Source organism: Oryctolagus cuniculus, chromosome X (assembly GCF_964237555.1).
Source record: "Oryctolagus cuniculus chromosome X, mOryCun1.1, whole genome shotgun sequence".
In the NCBI taxonomy this organism is placed as follows: Eukaryota; Metazoa; Chordata; class Mammalia; order Lagomorpha; family Leporidae; genus Oryctolagus; species Oryctolagus cuniculus.
In genome coordinates, this window is record NC_091453.1 from 2,907,344 (window position 1) to 2,926,324 (window position 18,981).

General features: G+C 44.4%; 2 protein-coding genes across 3 annotated transcripts in view; one reads left to right on the forward strand and one right to left on the reverse strand.

Annotated features, from left to right (window-relative positions):
- The window catches only part of SYAP1 (synapse associated protein 1), a 38,571-nt gene extending 25,595 nt beyond the window's left edge, over positions 1–12,976 (forward strand). The window contains exons 6-9 of the mRNA XM_002719916.5: positions 5,539–5,687; positions 7,544–7,602; positions 8,044–8,191; positions 10,849–12,976. Of these exons, the coding sequence (XP_002719962.1) occupies positions 5,539–5,687; positions 7,544–7,602; positions 8,044–8,191; positions 10,849–10,976 (484 nt within the window). The 3' untranslated portion in view covers positions 10,977–12,976. The remainder of the gene's footprint in view (positions 1–5,538; positions 5,688–7,543; positions 7,603–8,043; positions 8,192–10,848) is intronic.
- CTPS2 (CTP synthase 2) overlaps positions 1–18,981 on the reverse strand; it is a 196,245-nt gene that overhangs the window by 159,425 nt on the left and 17,839 nt on the right. The window lies entirely within an intron of this gene.

The window sequence follows — 18,981 nt, forward strand, 5'->3', positions numbered from 1 at the left end:
CCCCAAATGGCCACAACAATCAGGTCTGGACCAGGCGGAAACCAGGAGCCTGGTGCTCCATCCCAGTCTCTCACGTGGGTAGCAGAGGCCCAAGCACTTAGGCCATTTTCTGCTGCTTCCCCAGGTACATTACCAGGGAGCTGAATGAGAAGCAGGGTAGCCAGGACTCCAACTTGTGCTCCAATATGCGGTGCCAACATTGGAAACAGCACCTAAACCTGGTACACCACCATGCCAACATGAACAGTTTATGTATTTGTGTGTGTGTGTGTGTGTGTGCCCAAAACTTGTTGAAGCTCTTTCATCTCAGACTTAGAGGTTGTGCCTATTTTGAGTAATAGGTTCTAAAGGAAGAACGCCACAGCTCTGGGGTCCAGGTGGCCTTCATACCTGCAGGCTCCGTTGACTTGGAGACCCTGCCAGTAACACTGGGCTACATGCTGAGCTCCCTGTTCTGACTGCCACTCGAAGGACCATCTTGAGGCCCTGAATTGCTGGGGCCTGCGGCCTGGGGCGACCATAGCAGTCAGGTAAAATCCATCATTTTGGTTCTTGACAGTTCTTTTTTTTTTTTTTTTTTAATTTATTTATTTTTTTGATAGGCAGAGTGGACAGTGAGAGAGAGAGACAGGTCTTCCCTTGCCGTTGGTTCACCCTCCAATGGCCGCCGCTGCAGCCGGCGCACCGCGCTGATCCGATGGCAGGAGCCAGGAGCCAGGTGCTTTTTCCTGGTCTCCCATGGGGTGCAGGGCCCAAGCACCTGGGCCATCCTCCACTGCACTCCCTGGCCATAGCAGAGAGCTGGCCTGGAAGAGGGGCAACCGGGACAGAATCCGGCGCCCCGACCGGGACTAGAACCCGGTGTGCCGGCGCCGCAAGGTGGAGGATTAGCCTAGTGAGCCACGGCGCCGGCGGTTCTTGACAGTTCTAGACCTACCTCCCCTCCCCTATGCTGACAGAAAGTTTAGGTTTTGGAAAGCTTTGGAGAATTGCTATTTAGTGCTTAGTGTTTATAATTTGTCACAGGCTAAGTCAGCTTCCCGTCAAGTACTTTAATTCCAGTTTCCTATTGCTAATTTTGTTGAGGATAATTTAGAAATTATGGAGTTTTGTTTTTGTTTTCAAAAAAAATTGCGAGGCAGAGAGAAAGAGACAGAGCTCCCATCTGTTGGTTTACTCCCCAAATGCCCACAAAGCCTGAGCTGGACCAGAAGCAGGAAGTAAACCCAGACACGCCATTGTGGATGTGGGTATCTTTGCTGGGCTAAATGCCTGCTCCTCATTTTTATCCTCTGTAAGCCCTTCTCTGTTGCCAGTGTTTCCTGAAGGGGTTGAGGGTTTGGCCCAGTGAGCCAAGCTGCCTCCTGGGACACCTGTATCCCATATCAGAGCGCCAGTTGGAGTCCTTTCCAGCTTCCTACTAATGTGCCTGGGAAAGCAGTGAAAGATGGCCCAAGTGCTTAGGTCCCCGTCACCCATATGGGAGACCCGGATCAATTTCCTTGTTCTTGGCTTCAGCCTGGCCCATCGCTAGCTTTTGGAACCATTTGGGGAGTGAACAGCAGATGGAAGATTGAGGTCGCTTGCTTGTTCTCTGTGTCTCTGTCACTTCGCCTTTCAAAAATTAAATAAATCTTTTAAAAAAATGCTTCCTGAAGTATTTATGGATGAAAGGATATGATGTCTGGCATTTGCCTTAAATTATTCCAAAGCTCACCAAAGAAAAGTATGTGAGAGAGGGGAGTACACAGAACATGATAGGAAATGCAGGTAATTGTGGAAGCTAGGTCACTGGTACATGGAGTATATTGTTCTACTCTCTCCACTTTTGTTGTGTTGAAAATTTCCATAATAAAACCAAAAGTGAGCCATCACATGCAAATTATAGCACTTCTGGACTTCTCCTCACTGACACACATACAATTTTGATCATTTGAGATACTTCAGAACAGAATCCATCATTCATTGAGAACGCTTTAGAACGTTAGCACTGCCCCCTGACAGCCTGATATCAGGACCAAGAAAGGCCCTGCTGGTGTGTCACAGGCATCCTCAAGCCCCTTGGGCTGCCAGCACTAGGGAAAATCGCAAGTCCTCTCCAGCCTCAGGCTGTAACTGAGCTCAGTGTTTCTCAGAGGGTTTTCACAGGATACCAGTGCCTTAAAGCAGTCTGTTAATGTGTAAATGTTGGAGTTGATGTGCTCCAGGGATTTCTTCATCAAAGGACTTCTCAGAACCTTTATTGTTTTTTTTTAAAGATTTATGTACTTTTATTTGAAAGCAGAGTGACAGAGATAGTGCAAGAGACAGAAATAGATCTTTCATCTGCTGGTTCACTCCCCAAATGGCTGCAATAGCCAAGGCTGTTCCAAGCTGAAGCCAGAAGCCTGGAACTCCATGCAGGTCTCCCATGTGGGTGGCAGGAGCCCAAGTACTTGAGCCATTTCCCACTGCTTTAACAGCGAGTTGGATCTGAAGCAGACCAGCCAGGACTTGAACCAGCATGCCAGTGTGGGATGCCAGCATCCCGAGCAGCAGCCTAACCTACCCGCCCCTCTCAGAGCCTTTAGTTGTCATCTGAGCTGTGGTTCTTCTCCAGAGTTGCACAAGAACCTAGGTTAGTACCTGATGTATGTGGCACTCAGGAAATGAGAGTGGAAGTAAGAAAAGAACAGATGAGTGATATCTAGCAGCAAATTCCTTCTTGTTACATGGCCTAGCTTGTGCAGATGATCTTAGATTTTGCCTTTGTCACATGAAAGGCTAGCTCCCTGGCCTCGCTTCACCATTCACAAATGTGTTCTCACATTTCCTGTAAGGCAAGCCCTGTCCTGATTCACAATCCTGTGCGTTTTGTTAGTTTTCACTGATTTGCTTCTAACCCCTTTGAAGTGTGTTTTTCTGGCATACTTTCTTCCTCGATTTTCTACCCATGTTAAAAAACTTGGATCTCTTCTCATATACCAGGAAGGAAAGAGGCATTCCTCCAGCCTGTGGTCATTTCTACTTGCAGAAAAACGTTTTTAAAAATGAACAAGTTGAGGCTGGTGTTGTGGTGCGCTGATTTAAGCCTCTGCTTGGGACGCCCACATCCCATATTGGAGTGCCTATGATCAAGTCCTATCTCCACTTCCAGTCCAGCTTCCTGCTGATCAGCAGCCTAGGAGGCAGCATACGATGGCTTAAGTACTTGGGCCCCTGGCACCTAAGGGAGCTCCTGGCTGCCCACTTCAGCTTGGCCCAGCCCTCATTGTTGCAGACATTGAGTAAAACAGTAGATGGAAGTAATTTTCTCTTTCCTTTTCTCTCTGTCACTCTGTGTTTCAAATAAATAAGTGAACTTTAAAAAGAAACAAAGGAATGATCCTCCAGGCAAATAAGCAAAAATGAAAAGCAAGCAAAATCCTAACCACACACCCTGCAGCTCACCAAAGCCATTGCTGGGATATCCTTGGTTTGGAGGATATGTGTTTATGTACTTGTGTACTTTTTGTGTTTGTGGTAACTCATTTCATCTTCCATCCTAGAGGTTTTAATTCAGTTGCTGTGAGGTGAGCATAGTCGTCAATTTTTTCCCATTGTAATTATTGTGAAACAATCACAAGCTTACAGGAAGGTTGGAAGTACAACAGAAGGAACTCTCTTCTGAATCCTCTGAGACCTGATTCCCCATCACCACCAGTGCTCGCGTATATATTCTCTACATAGCTACAGCATGACCATCCGCACGTGGAAGCATCTTTCACACAGTGTTGCCCGCCAATTCTTAGGTCCTAGGCAGATTTTTCCGTGTGTCCCAACATCTTTTTCGGCAAAAGAGTGTAGTCAGACTCACAGCTTGCACTTAGTTTTCGTCTCGTCTGCTTCCCTCAGTCCATTGCATCCTCCCAGGTGACACACGCTACTACTTGTTCCATTCCTGTTCCCAGTGTGCTCACTTGACACTGGTATCCGTGAACTTATTCTTTTCCTTTTTGAAAATAAGCAGCATTTTGTAGGGAGGCACTTTGACACTGTCCATATTCTGTTCCTCATCAAACCTTTAACGTATTCATGAATTTCTTATCTGTATGGACTCATGGTCCTATGTTATACATACAGTGAGTTATAATCTGTTGCTATCGTTATTTATTTTGATGCTCAAATTATCACCAATGTGGCCGGTGCAGAGCCCGTGGAAGCTGACTCCTCCGTCCTTTTAACTCATTCCCATCATTCTTTGGGTGTTTTCTTGCTTTCTGGCACAAGATAAACCAGGCTCGTTTTGTTCTTTCTCTGTTCTAGCCCCAGAATTGGCTATTTACCCAGGAAGCTGGGCAGTGCTATTTAGGAAGCAAGATCTGGGTGCCATGTGTGCTCATTGCTATTGGGGTGTCACTACTACTCACCTTGTCCAAGGATGCAGCTAGGGAATTTGCATGTGTCCGTTTATAACTAAATGGAATAAAAACCATGGTTCACAGTGATACCCTGGGAGGGCCCTTCTAATTTTCCCCTATCCGTGATTTTTTTTTCAATGATTTATTTATTTGAAAGAATTACAGTGAGAGGAGAGACAGATCTTCTATCCACTAGTTCACTCCCCAAGTGGCTGCAGTAGCCAGAGCTGGGCCAGGCCAAAGCCAAGAGCCAGGAGCTTCATCCAGGTCTCCCATGTAGGTGGCAGAGGACCAAACACTTGGGCCATCTTTTGCTGTTTTACCAGGCACATTAGCAGGGAGCTGGACCAGAAGTGGAGCAGCTGGGACTCGAACCAGCAGCCACATGCATGCCAGTATCACAGGTGGCAGCTTTACCCGCTACGCCACAATGCAGGCCCTCCCTTTCCATGATTTTAACTCCTTTCACAGTGAGAAACCCGTTTCCCACTACCTTATGCAATCAAGCCCCCTGCATGTAACCAGTTTCCCATTTTTGTCACTACCCACCCCTCTCCTCAGATACCCTTTTCTCCCTGCTCAATTCTCACTATCCATTCCAGGCTGCCCGCTGTGTGGACACTTCGTTACCCCAGGTGGGCACCAGCACCACACACCAGGCAATTCTAACATGCAGCCACATTTGGGAACCCCAAACAGTTCTCTCAGGCTGAACTGCACTTTGGTCTTTTTCTCAACTGTCTCCCACCTCATTGCTAACTCTTACCAGTTGCCACTTATTAGTAGGCTGCCAAGTATTTCCTTTCACAAGGAACAACACCCACGATGCTTCCTTCTCACTGCTTGAAAGCATTTAATCCTCTAGGTAACAGCGGATGGTGGGTGGAGTCCTGCCTCTGCTTGCAGTCCCCCAGGGTAGTTTTTCACAACAGTGCCACGGGCAGTGTTGTTAACCATCGAAATCCCAAGCAAGGCTGGGCTTTCTTCTGCCTTCAGGGACTGTCTGTGGCTACTGTTGTTCAGCAATGGGCAACTCCTTTGCCCCTTGGTTGGGTTTGAAAGTTTGAACTATCCATGCTGGTTGTCCCCTCTGACAAGTGGGCTCTGGGTGGACTTGTATGCACACACTCTTACGTGGGTGCTTCTGTCTGTGTTGCAGCCTGAAGGAAGAGGTGTTTTGGAGAAACTACTTCTACCGTGTGTCCCTGATTAAGCAGTCGGCCCAGCTCACTGCCCTCGCCGCCCAGCAGCAGGCCGTGGCAAAGGAGGGGAAGAACAGTGGCGCCAACGCTGATCTGCCTCTGACAGGTACTTTTGGGGCAGGACACATCACTCTGGGAAATACAAGTTTAAAATACTCTTTTAAAAATGCGTATCTTAGTGATTTTAATGAGCTTGTCATCTTGTATGTACCAGAAATGTACAAGAAATGTCATCATCTTCTGGCAAAATGATTTTCTTTCCAGAAAATATCTGACCCAGGTCATGGATGCCTTCCCCAAGCTTGCCTTCCCTTTGCTATCTCATTTCCTTTCCTCTTTCCTTTGGCATTTTTTCCTCTTTTTTCTCCCTCAAAGCAGCCATCTTGCCCACAACTCTTCCTTTCCCTTTCCCATGAGCCTCTTGACACCTCCTGTGCTCCACTCTGGGTCAGTCCACCTTGTTCTCTTTGTGTCTTGGTCTTTCATGCAGCCTGGTGTTTCCCTGGTATGCATAGTCTGTAGAGCAGAGTGATGCTGCCTCCTGTTCAAGGGAGCAGCAGCCAGCTCGGGGCTGGTATCTAACCCTTTCTAGTGACACTGTACCCTAGTTGTGGGGCAGGGTTTCTATAATATTAGCAGCTATTTGATTCCTGTGATAGTCATTAAAAAAAAAGAAGTGTATTTAGTGTCACAGTTGTAATTTTGAGTGTGTACCTGCTGTGTATGTAAAGACACTAATGACAGTTGCACAATTATCCCACCAGAAATGAGCGCACTTTTGTAATGGAATTTGTAATGATTGAGCAAAACAGCATGGCCTCAATCAAGTACAGGTTGTACAGACAACTGGGAAAGTATCCGACACTGCATTTAAGATCAGGGAAACTGAATGAAATTGATCTACGTTAAGATGTACCCTTTTGTATATACAAGAAATCTTGTTACAGTTCATGAAAAATGTGTATTATGAAAAAACTATGCATGGATTTCAAAACAATTTTTATGCTAAAATAAACTTATCTTTTAATTCTGTTTTTTCTACAAACTTTAAAATATTTTTGCTTGTTTATTTGAGAGAAAGATGAGAGACATACACACATATACATACACAGTCCTATGCACTGGTTTACCCCCTAAATACCCACAAGTGACTGGGACTGAACTGAGCCAGAGCTGGGATCCGGGAATTGAATCCAGGTACTGAATCCAGGTCTCCTGCACGGGCGCAGGAACTCAATCATTTGGACCATCAACTCTGCCTCCAAGGGTCTGCTGTGAAGGCAGCAGGAATCAAAGTGGTGCCAGCTTTCAGGCCTAGTATTCCAATATGAGATGCAGGCATGTTAACCGGCATCCTGATCACTAGGCAAACCTGTAGATATTAATATTCATCCCAATTGCCTATCGTTCTTTAGAATATATTGATTTTACTGTAAAATGCCCTTTTACCAAATACAACCTAGTTAACAAAATGGACTTCAGAGACTGACTACTCAGTTAAGCCTGTCTATTTAGGAAGGTTACTGGGATGAAAAGGAGGCCCTTGAGAAAAGAGGTGGCAGCTGTGACTGGGCATTGCATCTTTTGTGCTTTTTAGCGTTCATGACAACAGGGATACTTGAGGAATAATTTAATTCTTATAATCCTGGAAGAGCAGAACTGTTCTTTGGTGCATTTTGCTAGCATTGAAGTCAAATATGTTTTCCTGCTGGATGTTTTATATAAGGAGCATTCAACAGGATGATAGGTTAAAAATATCCCCAAAAGTAAGAGGTTGAGATAGTTTGACATGACTGTTTCTTGCATTAACGTGAGAAAAGCTGAAAGCATAACCTAAAAGCTCATTTCTGAAAATTATTTAGTATCATCATTTTTGTAGCTATCTTAGCTCTTATTCTAGTACATATTCAGAACTGACCCAAGCAATTATTTTATTCTGTCTATTTTATTCTCACTTCTTAGAGGCAGTACGGCCCAAAACTCCACCTGTTGTAATCAAATCTCAGCTGAAAACTCAAGAGGTAATGCAGTTTTATATTGTACCTAGTAGTTGATGTTTGGCAAGGAAGTAACTGTGTTAACCATGATACCTCTTAAAACTACTTAGGAACATGGGTCTTAATCTGTTTTGAGACAAACTGTCTGGTGCTTGTAACTAGCCAAGGACCTTTCCACTGAGCGAATTACTGGCATCGATAATGCTAGATGAGCTCCTTAGGGATGAGAGAGGATGGTTGAACTATCCAAACTGACTGAGAATAATAGCCTCAGGTGGTAACGCAGTTAGTTACCAAGCAACTGTGCAAGTTAGAAGGTTGTAGAGCAGTGATCATTGTCTTGGAGCTAGCAGCAAGAGAAAATGAAAATTAAGCTGCCTTAAATTGTGAGACCACTGTAAGCAAGAGTTCTAGCACAAAAATGTTGCTGAGAAAGGCATTTTAAAAGCTCTTGTTGCATTTCAGGATGAGGAGGAAATTTCTACTAGCCCAGGAGTTTCTGAATTTGTCAGTGATGCCTTCGATGCCTGTAACTTAAATCAGGAAGATTTAAGGAAAGAAATGGAGCAACTTGTGCTTGACAAAAAGGAAGAGGAGACAGCTGTATTAGAAGGTAAAAAACCAAAACAAACTGTTATTTTCCCCAATTCCAAAGTTGACTGTGGAAACATACAAAATATCTTGTACAGTGTACAAAAATATCTTGTAAATGTTGCACAAAAATTGATCCTCTGTTTTCCACTAGAAGGTAGAGCTAACAAACATGACCAGATCTCGTGTCTCTTTCTCTGTCTTAAAAACTCACAGAAGCAGCTCAAAGGGCTTGGGAGTCTGTTTTGATCTTCGAGTTCCTCTGGTGAAACCCACTGAGACTCAGAGATGTTAAGTGATTTGCCCAATGCAGCTCAGCATCAAGATCATGTGGCCAGGAAGGAGGTGCAAGCAGAGATGCTGCCCTCCAGTCTTCTGCTGGAAGCCCTACCATTCTGTTTAGCTGCACACATGTTTATGGGAGCTTCTTTGCCTGGCTGCTGTGGGCAAAAAGAGCATCACTTCTGAGAAGAAACAAGCTGCCTTTGAAAACTATTTTCTTTTTTTAAGATTTATTTATTTGAAAGTCAGAGTTAGAGACAGAGACATCTTCCATCAGCTGGTTCACCCCCTAAATGGCCTCAACAGCTGGTGCTGGGCCCGACTGAAGCCAGGAGCCAGGAACTTCTTCAGGTCTCCCATGTGGGTGGCAGGGTCCCAAATACTTGGAATATCTTCTGCTGCTTTTCCAGGTGCATTAGCAGGAAGGTGAATTAGAAGTAGAGTAGCTGGTATTCGAACCAGTGCCCATATAGGGTGCTGGCGTCGCAGGCAGCAGCTTAACCTGCTATGCCACAGCACTGGCCCTGAAAAACTAATTTTAAAAAGAACTGGGTGGGTGGAGCACTGGGACAAGTTACTAGAGCAAAAGCAAAAGATTGGGTTAATCATCTCAGACCTGCATTGCACTCAGGAAGCCGCTGTCCCCACAGTTGTGCAGGGTGCCAGCTAGGAAAGTAGCCTCCAAAGGTGAACCTGAACCCTGTGGGCATGCTGTGGAGGAACTCTGGAGGAGGGAACTGAGAAGGAAGCAGGAGGGAGGCAAAGTGAAAACCTGGGCTGTTTAGACCCTGAGACCCCTCCCACCCTGGCTGGTTTCTGAGAAGGCTGCTGGCCACTATGGAAGGAGGGAGGGAGGGAGAGCTAGGGCCAGCTTTGCAGTGGTTCCCTTTGGACTAGTGTCAACCCTCGTACAGAGGCCCCACGGGAAACTGGCAGGAGCTCCGGGCTGGGGGAGCTGCTGTCCTTTTCTCTGAATTTCTGGCGGAGCTCTAATTTGGACCACTTAACGTTCTCTTATATGTCTTGGCTCCCCAGCTCAATTATAAGCGCCGCAAGCACAGTTGCACTTTGTGTTTCTGTGTCTCTGAGACACCTAACACGGGGCTTAGTACTCACCAAGCACCTGATAAATGCTTGTGGAATCAGTGCTTTCCTGTGCAACACACAACACCTTTTCCCTTGAGGTCACTGTTGCAGAAAAATGAAAGCATCTTATTTTTGCTTTCTTTACAGCTAAGTTTATTTTTAAACGATTAAAATGAATTTTAGCTCTCCTTTTTTTCAGGAGCTAGTTTGTTTTCTCACTGTTTTATATCACTGCATAGCAGATGCCTTACCCTATGCATACACACTCATGCACATGTAAGTTGTACCATTGAGTCTCAGCTTGGAAGACCTATGCAAGAGCTCCAGGTGGAGCATCATGGGAGAGCCCAGGCTTTGGCTAGGGATTGCCCGACGTCAGATCCTGGTGTCTGTTGCCACTCTAGGGAGACAGGCTCTTTCTCAGTGTGGTGGGTGAACACAGGCTGTGGAAGCTGCAGATCTGCTTCCCTCTGTGCGTCTGTCGCTGTTAAGAGGTGTAATCTTAGAGCAGGTGTCATGCCACACCATGTTAAGCGAGAGTGCCTGGGATCGATTCTTGCCTCTGCTTCTGATCGAGCTTCATGCTAATGCACCTGGGAGGCAGTAGATGCTGGCTCAAGTGCTTGGGTTCCTGGCTCCTGGCTTCATCCTCGTTTAGCCCTGGTTGTTGCGGGCATTTGGGTAGTGAACCAGTGAATGGGAACTCCCCCCACCCCACCCACCTCACCCCATCACTCTGCCTCTCAAATAAATACAACATTGAAAAAAATTATTTTTTTAAAAAGGTGTGCTCTTGGGCAACTCACTTAAGCTTGTCATCTAATCTCTCTAGGCTTCCATTTGCCCATGTATAAGATGGGGGTCCCAGTGCTATCTTCTCCATGGCTTGTTCTGAGGATAAAAAGAGTGACACATAGAAAGCAGTTAGGTCGGCGCCCAGCTTGGTAAGGGCCCGATAAACATCCACTGTTTTGGCTGCCATCATCATCCCTGGTGGTGGTAAAAAGTGATTTGCAGCCAGTTATCAACTATCCATATAAATCAAGGGAAAAGCAGAGGTCTAGGTAAAGCAAAATAATAGCCAAAATTCATTGATGACAGCTGATACCTTTGCTTCTACATTAACAAGTTCCTCTTTCTAATTATATTTCTCCTTGGTCACTGTGAAAATTTGTTCCTTTCTGAGCACACACAGGAATGAAGCCTGGGATTTTAAAAATTATTGTGGTCGTTGAAGTTGACTGAATTGTTGACACCAGCTTTATGAGTTCGGGGAGAACCTTTCTTTTCCCTCTCCTTTGTCTCTTTTAGAGGATTCTGCAGACTGGGAAAAGGAGCTACAGCAAGAACTTCAGGAATACGAAGTGGTGACAGAATCAGAGAAGCGAGATGAAAACTGGGATAAGGAGATAGAAAAAATGCTTCAAGAGGAAAACTAATGTTTCCTGAAGTAACTGAGTGATCCTTAACAGTCTACCAACTGACATTAAAATTGTAGATGTTGACACTCACTGAATCAGAAGGCATGGAGTAAAACTTTGTGAAATTCAGAATTATTCTTTCTCAAGTTGAAACTTGCCTATTCTACTTTTAAAAGCGTATATAGAACAGTTATTCTAGTAATGAAAAAGGAATATATTATGTCACATTTCTTTAATTATAAATCAAGTAATAGCTGTTCTTTAAGGGTGGTATGAATATCTTTGCCACAGAAACACAAGTAAAATTAGAGTTGTTTTCCATGAGGTCAATAATCTAATTTATTTTACAGTCCCGGTTTTCTAAACATTTTGTACTCCTCCTTGCATTTTCATTAATTCATGAATGTTAAAGTACTTAAATAGATTGATTATTATGAAAATGACCAAATTATACCAAAGAATTTAAAAAGAAGCACTTTCAGAACTTTTTTCTTGCTAGGTATTTTGTAAAATTCCATCTGGAAGCCAAAAGATACAATAAGTTGGTTTTTAATGATATAAACATCTACACAATTTGACATGACAAAATGCTGTGCAAACATACTGAGGCCTTTTCTTTCCTTCCTTCCTTTTCTTTTCTTTTCTTTTCTTTTCTTTTCTTTTCTTTTCTTTTCTTTTCTTTCTACTATTCCACAAATAAAGTGTGGGGACCTTCCATCCTTTTTGTACTAATAATCTTCAGGCTGTCTACCTTAAACTCTGTTCTTGTTGTAATTGTCACCACATATAAATGTTCTAACTTATCTTAATTAAACTGTCAGTCTTTATAAAATTGCATTCCTTTGAGTACAACTTCTGGGAACCTTATTAATTCTACATGTATTTTGCTACACCAGCAGGCATATGTTCAGAGAGTGATTATTTTAGCATTTGCTTCTCAAATTTTTGATTTTCCAAGGAGCCTTTATTTCATAAAGGGGAAAAGAATTAAGATGTTTCTTTATAAGAAAAATGTACATATTTATATTCTTGGCCCCATAAAAATGAGCCTATGGTCCTCTAGCAAAGAGAGAACTGGTCAGGGAGAGAACTGGGCTGGGTCCAAGCGCTACTCTTGTGTCCGTGCCCAGGAATGAGCTGGACCGCCTCAGCTGTTGTCACTCAGGTTACATCAGAGCAGCCAGCTCCTGTGTTCTGTGAAACTTCTGGCCCCATTATCAAAAGATGCCCACTTGTGTTACCACTACTTGTTATTACTGAGGTGGAGTTCGGGACTAAGCGGCAACTTCTGAAATATGCTCCTGAGGGCAAACGTTTTATGTTTTCTTTTTCATAGTAGAGTTTGCTGGAAGAAAAGAAATGTTTTTAAGCAGCTAAAATATCCAACATGTAAGGAGATCAGGAGGTGACAGTGGCTGGCTCCTAGTGTCTGCACTAAAATGCTTATTAATGTTAAATAAATACAGAAAAGCAAAGTTTTTAGAGAAAGGAGGAAAAAAAACCTAAAGTGGCACTAGAAGTCTGTTATGGTTGTTACTATCAATTTTACATGATCCTCTTATTATTTAAAAGTAACCTAATTGTGTATTCGTTCATGAAGATAAAGGGTAAAGGGAGATCCCGTACAGAGCAGAGAATACGGTTGTGCTATACTTTTATGGCTTCATCAAGGAGCAAAATGTTGGGAAGCACGTTTGCAGTGCAGCAGGTTATGCTGCTGCTTTGGGATACCGGTGTACCAGGTGGGAGGGCCAATTCGAGTCCTGGCTACCCTGCTTCTGATTCAGCTCCCTGCTGATGCGCCTGGGCAGGAGCAGATGATGGCTTGAGCTCTTGGGCCCCTGCCATCCATGTGGGAGACCAGGATAGAGTTCCAGCCTCCTGCCTTCAGCCTGGCCCAATCCCAGCTGTTCTGGGCATTTGGGGAATGAACCAGTACATGGAAGAATTCCCTCTTCCTCTCCCTCTTTCTCTGCTACTCTGCCTTTCAAATAAATAAATAAACCCTTGTTTTTAAAGGAGTAAAATTTTTTTTGCTTTAGTAAATTACACAGGTAGCTGAAGTGTTATTCCTTTAGAGGGCAAAATAACTTATAACCACATTTGGTGGGAAATCTCTCAGTATTTACTATGTGCCTGGTGATTAGCCAACAAGATGCATTAAGCATAAAAGCATGGATTTAAAAAATACTTAAATACTAGCATATTTTGTCACTCTGCAAGGATTAAACCTCACTATTTAGGGTGTGGCCTAGGAACCAGCATTGTGGGCTCTGCCCTGAGAGTTTACTAGAAATGCATAGTCTCCGCCACCGCCCACCCCCACCCCCACAGGAATGAGAATGAGCCTCACAGGTTGGGCTGTGCTGGTCTAATATTCTTTCCTGGCAGCTAAGGTTTCGGTTGCTTTCCCTTCTCCCCTCCACTCCCTGCCCTTGGACAGCAGTGGGTTCAAAGTTGGTGGCTCTGGTGTCTCCTCTCAGGGTATGCTCCTTGTCTCCCGCTGGCTCCCTTTTCCCCACTGGCAAAATGAAGAGGACCCAGCTTTCCAGGAGGAGGAGGGAGAATCTTGCTGAACTCGCTTTTCTAATCTCATACATTGCCAACGAGACTGAGCTCATCTTGGGTGGCATGGCGCACCGTTCTAGGGAAAGTGCCCACTGCCACAAGACACAGAGAGAGGCTCTCTGAGAACCACTTGACATCATTGATACGCTGTCTTCTGGCTACTAGGAGACGTGGGAGGGCTGATGTGCCTGGAGGGCCCTAGAGGATGCTGTATTTATATTCATGAGACAAAATAACTGCGATAGTTTAAAAGCTGCTGTGGCATGGGGCCAGAGGCAGCTGTTCTCAGGGCATGGAGTCAGTGTTACCCGAGAAGTAACTATCCGTTTATTTGTGGTGGCAGCAGCTTGTGGCCAAGCAGGTAAATCCTCAGCTGAGTCCACCATGCTTCCAACTGTAACTTCCGCAGTCACAGCATCAGAATCCCCTACTAGAGAAAGTGGTTTTATGCAAACTGAGAAGTCAAAATTGATAAAATTTTGAAAAAGTTCAGCTAGAGAAGCTTATTTTTCCAGAGGTAAGGCAGCAATTGGGCTCGCACTCACAGTGTTTTAAGATGAAGCATCTCGTCTCGGGGCCAGTGTCCTGGCCCAGCTGGTTAAGCCACTGCTTTGGACACCCACATCCCATATCAGAGTGCTTGGGATCAAGTCCCACCTCCACTTCCCATCGAGCTTCCTGCCAAAGCACCTGGGAAGCAGAAGATGATGGCCCAAGTACTTGGGTTCCTGACTCCTGCCTTTGGCCTAGCCCAGCCTGGCTGTTGCGAGTATTTTGGAAGTAAACCAGCAGATGGAAGATCTTGCATACATGTGCTCTCTCTTTCTCACCTCTTCCTGTCTCGGTATCACTTTGTCTTTCAAATAAATAAATCTTTTTAAAAGTTCATGAAAAATGCTTATTATGAAAAAACTTTTTACCAAAGTGAGTTTATGTTTTAATTCAATTTCTCCATGAACTTTTGAGCACACTCATATAGTTGTTGCCGAACATCACCCCAAGCTGGCTGGAGGCATTGCTGTAGAACCCCTAAACTGGTCCACTCGCCTGACAAGCAGAAAGCCAATCGCTGACATTGGGGTGGTAGAAGAAAGTAGGTATTCATTGCAGAGCAAGGAGCCAAGCAGCTATTGGTTAATTCCCAGGATGCAAGTTCCTGGTTGGTCAGGGAGCTCATGACCTTCCTTTGATTGGTCAGTGATGCTGTACTCCTTAGGGAATTTATGGTAGCCAGGTGGGCTTCAGTTGATCTGCAGGTTATGTGAAGCTGGCAGTTCCATTGTGCCCAGACCTGGAATTCCCCTACACAAATCACCCCAGGACAACACTGGCCATCAAGGTTCTTATCTATGGGAGAAGCAAATGACTCCTTGAGTCTGGTGATTAGAACCTTGTAAGGCCAGCTGGATCACTCCCTCAAGTCAGTGAATTCCTTTTGATAAGAGGCAGGCAAGGACACCTTGGGCTAAGGGAGAAAGACAAGAGGCTGGGTCCAGCTTTTATATTATGGGGGTTTGGTTTCATAGTGATCTATCTGGTTCTTTCCTGACAACCATGGTGAGCAGGAACTGTGCTTTCTGCTGGCTAGAACTGAAACTCAGTGAGGTTAACCAGCTCCCATGACCTAATAAAGGTAGTAGATCAATTCATCGTAATGGAGGATTTGGGCGACAGCTACAGTGTCCACACTGGAATAAGGGTAATAACCAGAATGTGGGTGGTAGTGTCAGTGTTCTTTATTTTGATTAACAGGATGCATGTGAATGAAATTGAGGCATGAGAATAGACGCTATCCACACTGGGACAACATACAAAATTACAGAATCAAGCACAGCAGTTGATGGACCTCTGTTTTTTTTTGTTTGTTTTGTTTTTGACAGGCAGAGTTAGAGAGAGAGACAGAGAGAAAGGTCTTCCTTTCCATTGGTTCACCCCCCAAATGGTTGCTATGGCCGGCATGCTGCGCTGATCCGAATCCAGGAGCCAGGTTCTTCCTCCTGGTCTCCCATGAGGTGCAGGGCCCAAGCACTTGGGCCATCCTCCACTGCAGTCCCGGGCCACAGCAGAGAGCTGGACTGGAAGAGGGGCAACCGCGACAGAATCCGGTGCCCCAACCGGGACTAGAACCCGGTGGGCCGGCGCCGCAGGCAGAGGATTAGCCAAGTGAGCCTGCCAACGTGATGGACCTCTTAATGTCCCCATTAGCATGCTTTTAGAAATGGGCTCAACTGATGAATCTCCTGGCCAGAAGTGGTCATTCTCAACCTCTGTGGCACAGTGGAACCACCTGGGGAGCCCAGGTGCCACTGATGCCTGGGCCTCACCTCATAGATGCTGAGTTAGTGGGCCCTGGTGTAGCTCTGAGGGTCAGGATTGTTAACTCCTGTATCACCCTAGTGAGCCACCAGGATTAAGAGCTGCAGGGCTTGGGAAAGCCTGAGAGAAAATCGGGGAACTTTGCAAGACGCTTTTCATTAGTAAAGTGGAAAGAGCTGTAGGACCTGTTTTTAAGGTCCATCCCTTGTCTAAAACGTTCCCCTATTTTAGAGGGGTCCTTGCAAAAGGGATACTATTTTAGTTCTATTTTCAAGTGGGCTTTGTTCTTGAAATGTACACTATCTTGAACTTTCAGATTGAATGCAGCAGATTAAATATATGCATTCATCCCCACTCCCCACTCAATTATGTTAAATTCCTGATGACAAAAACAGGAGAGCAGAAAACAGCTGCCAAGTGATGGCAAGAATATTTTCATGCGTCAGAGGCTAGCAAAGGCTCAGGAATTCTGGGCACGGAGGAAAAAGGGTGGGCCACCTCTATCAGAATCTACAATTTAAAATCCCCAGGGAATGGTGCACAAGTATATTATTATGAGATATAGAAGCAAACAGATGAAACACATATAGAAGCAAACAGATGAAACTGCTAAGAGTAGAAAATGACAGTTCCTGGGAAGGGCAGGCCAATGGTCTGTAAGTAATTTGACTTCTAAAATTAAGTGCATGCATCATTTAGATTTTGTTTTAAATACCTACTTTTCACAGGCATTCAGGGAGAACGGCATGCAAACACTGTAGATGGGAATGTAAAATTGTGAAATCTTTCCAAACAGCAGTTGGGTAATATAGATCAAAATTTTAAATGTGGGGAACCCTTAATGTAGCATTTCTACCCTTAGAATTTATTCTAAGGAAGTAATTGGACAAGCATTGCTTTGATTGCAACATAGAAAAATTGGAAATTACCCACATGTCCTACACCAGAATCTTGATTTGAAAGAATGATGGCTTATACATAAAAGAGAATTGTATGCAAATACTTTGAGATGGATTTCATACCCAACAGATGGTTAAAAAAATTAAAAATCTAAAAATAGCAAGAGTTAGTAAGCATGTGAAACAACAGGAATGTTGATATGCGCTGACAGGAGTGTACACTGGCATAATCTCTTTGGGAAAAAGCCAAAACTGGCATTACTTAAATGAAAACTTGAAAATCTATGTCTCGGCCGGTGCCGTGGCTCACTAGGCTAATCCTCCACCTTGCGGCGCCGGCACACCGGGTTCTAGTCCCAGTCAAGGCACCGGATTCTGTCCCGGTTGCCCCTCTTCCAGGCCAGCTCTCTGCTGTGGCCAGGGAGTGCAGTGGAGGATGGCCCAAGTGCTTGGGCCCTGCACCCCATGGGAGACCAGGATAAGTACCTGGCTCCTGCCATCGGATCAGCGCGGTGCGCCGGCTGCAGCGCGCCGGCCGCGGCGGCCATTGGAGGGTGAACCAACGGCAAAGGAAGACCTTTCTCTCTGTCTCTCTCTCTCACTGTCCACTCTGCCTGTCCAAAAATAAATAAATAAATAAATAATTTAAAAAAAGAAAAGAAAATCTATGTCTCTTTAACCTGCAGTATCTCTCAGGGAGTACAAAATGGCATAACCACTGATGAAAGACATAGCATTACTTAGTAAGTGGAAGATAAATATATCCTATGGCGTGTGTAACTAAGAACACAAGAAGGCTCAGAAGAGTGGTGTTCCAGTGACCTCAGGCTGCACCCAACCCAAGTGTCCATCAACAGAATGGAATTACAATTACAGTGTGCGTGGTATAAATATCCTGGAGAAGAGTAAGGCCCAGAAACAGGCCCAGAGTGTGAGTTAGTCTAAGAATCTCACCAATATGTTAAGCAGAGAAATCAAGTCCCAAAAGGTCAGAAATCTCACATAACTGTACAAAAGCTTCAAATACATAGTTTGAGAAATTACAAATAGTAAAACTTTAAGAAACAACCAGAAGAAAAAAAAACTGTGTCATGGTTCAAAAGAAACAAGATGGGGGAATCTAAGTGCTGGGAAAGCTCATGCTCCACTGGTAAGCACACAGATACAAGCACTGTATATACTAACGCTTCAAAACTTGGTGAATACTCACATTTACTTCCCTCCACAAAAATCTAGTAAAAGGCTTATGTGCTCTGAAAAGAAACACAAGCATATCAGCAACCTAAGTGCAGAAAACAATGCCATGCAACTGCCACTCCAGGAAAAAGGAGGGGGAAGGTAAGCCGAACTTCAGTGCTTGCAGCAATTCTTTCAGTCAAATGTGTAAAGAAAAGTCTCTTTCTTTGGAATTAATACATTTAAAGAAAACCTAGGACTTTTAACTTGAAAGTATATTGCATGCAGTTCACCATGGTTATGCAAATGAGGAGCTGAGTCATAGCTCTTCAGATTAACACTGTAGCTTCTGAGAGTGGCTGAAGCCTGCTTGGCAGGGAAAAGCCAAGTACCAGAGTCTATACCGGAAACTGAATCAATGTGTTCCTCTGGGTTTCAGTGTGATTTCCTTTGGATAAAGGATTTTGTTGATAGCTTAAAAAATGTCAGAGTTCTACATTAGACTTGAGAGAAAGTTCATATAAAAACGTTAGAAAAGTATTTTTTTAGATTATTACATTTTTTCTTCTAAAAGGTATGGGGGCCGGCGCTGTGGTGTAGCAAGTAAAGCCGCTGCTTGCAGTGCCACCATCCTATATGGGCACTGGTTCGAGTCCCAGCTGCTGCACTTCAGATCCAGCTCTCTGCTATGGCCTGGGAAAGCCCTGCACCCATGTGGGAGACCCAGAAGAAGCTCCTGGCTCCTGGCTTCAGATCAGCTCAGCTCTGGCTGTTGCAGCCAATTGGGGAGTAACCCAGTGGGTGTAAGACCTCTCTCTCTGTCTCTCACTTTATCTGTATCTGCCTCTCAAGTAAATAAATCTTTAAAAATAAAAATAAATAAACAAATAAAAGGCATGTGTTGCGTGTCTATATGCATAGGAAAAAAATTTTCTGTGGCTCTGCCATTCAAGTCCATGAAAATAAATATTTTTTTAAAAAGATTTATTTATTTATTTGAAATGCAGAGTTACAGAGAGGCAGAGGCAGAGAGAGAGAGAATTCTTCCATCTGCTGGTTCACTC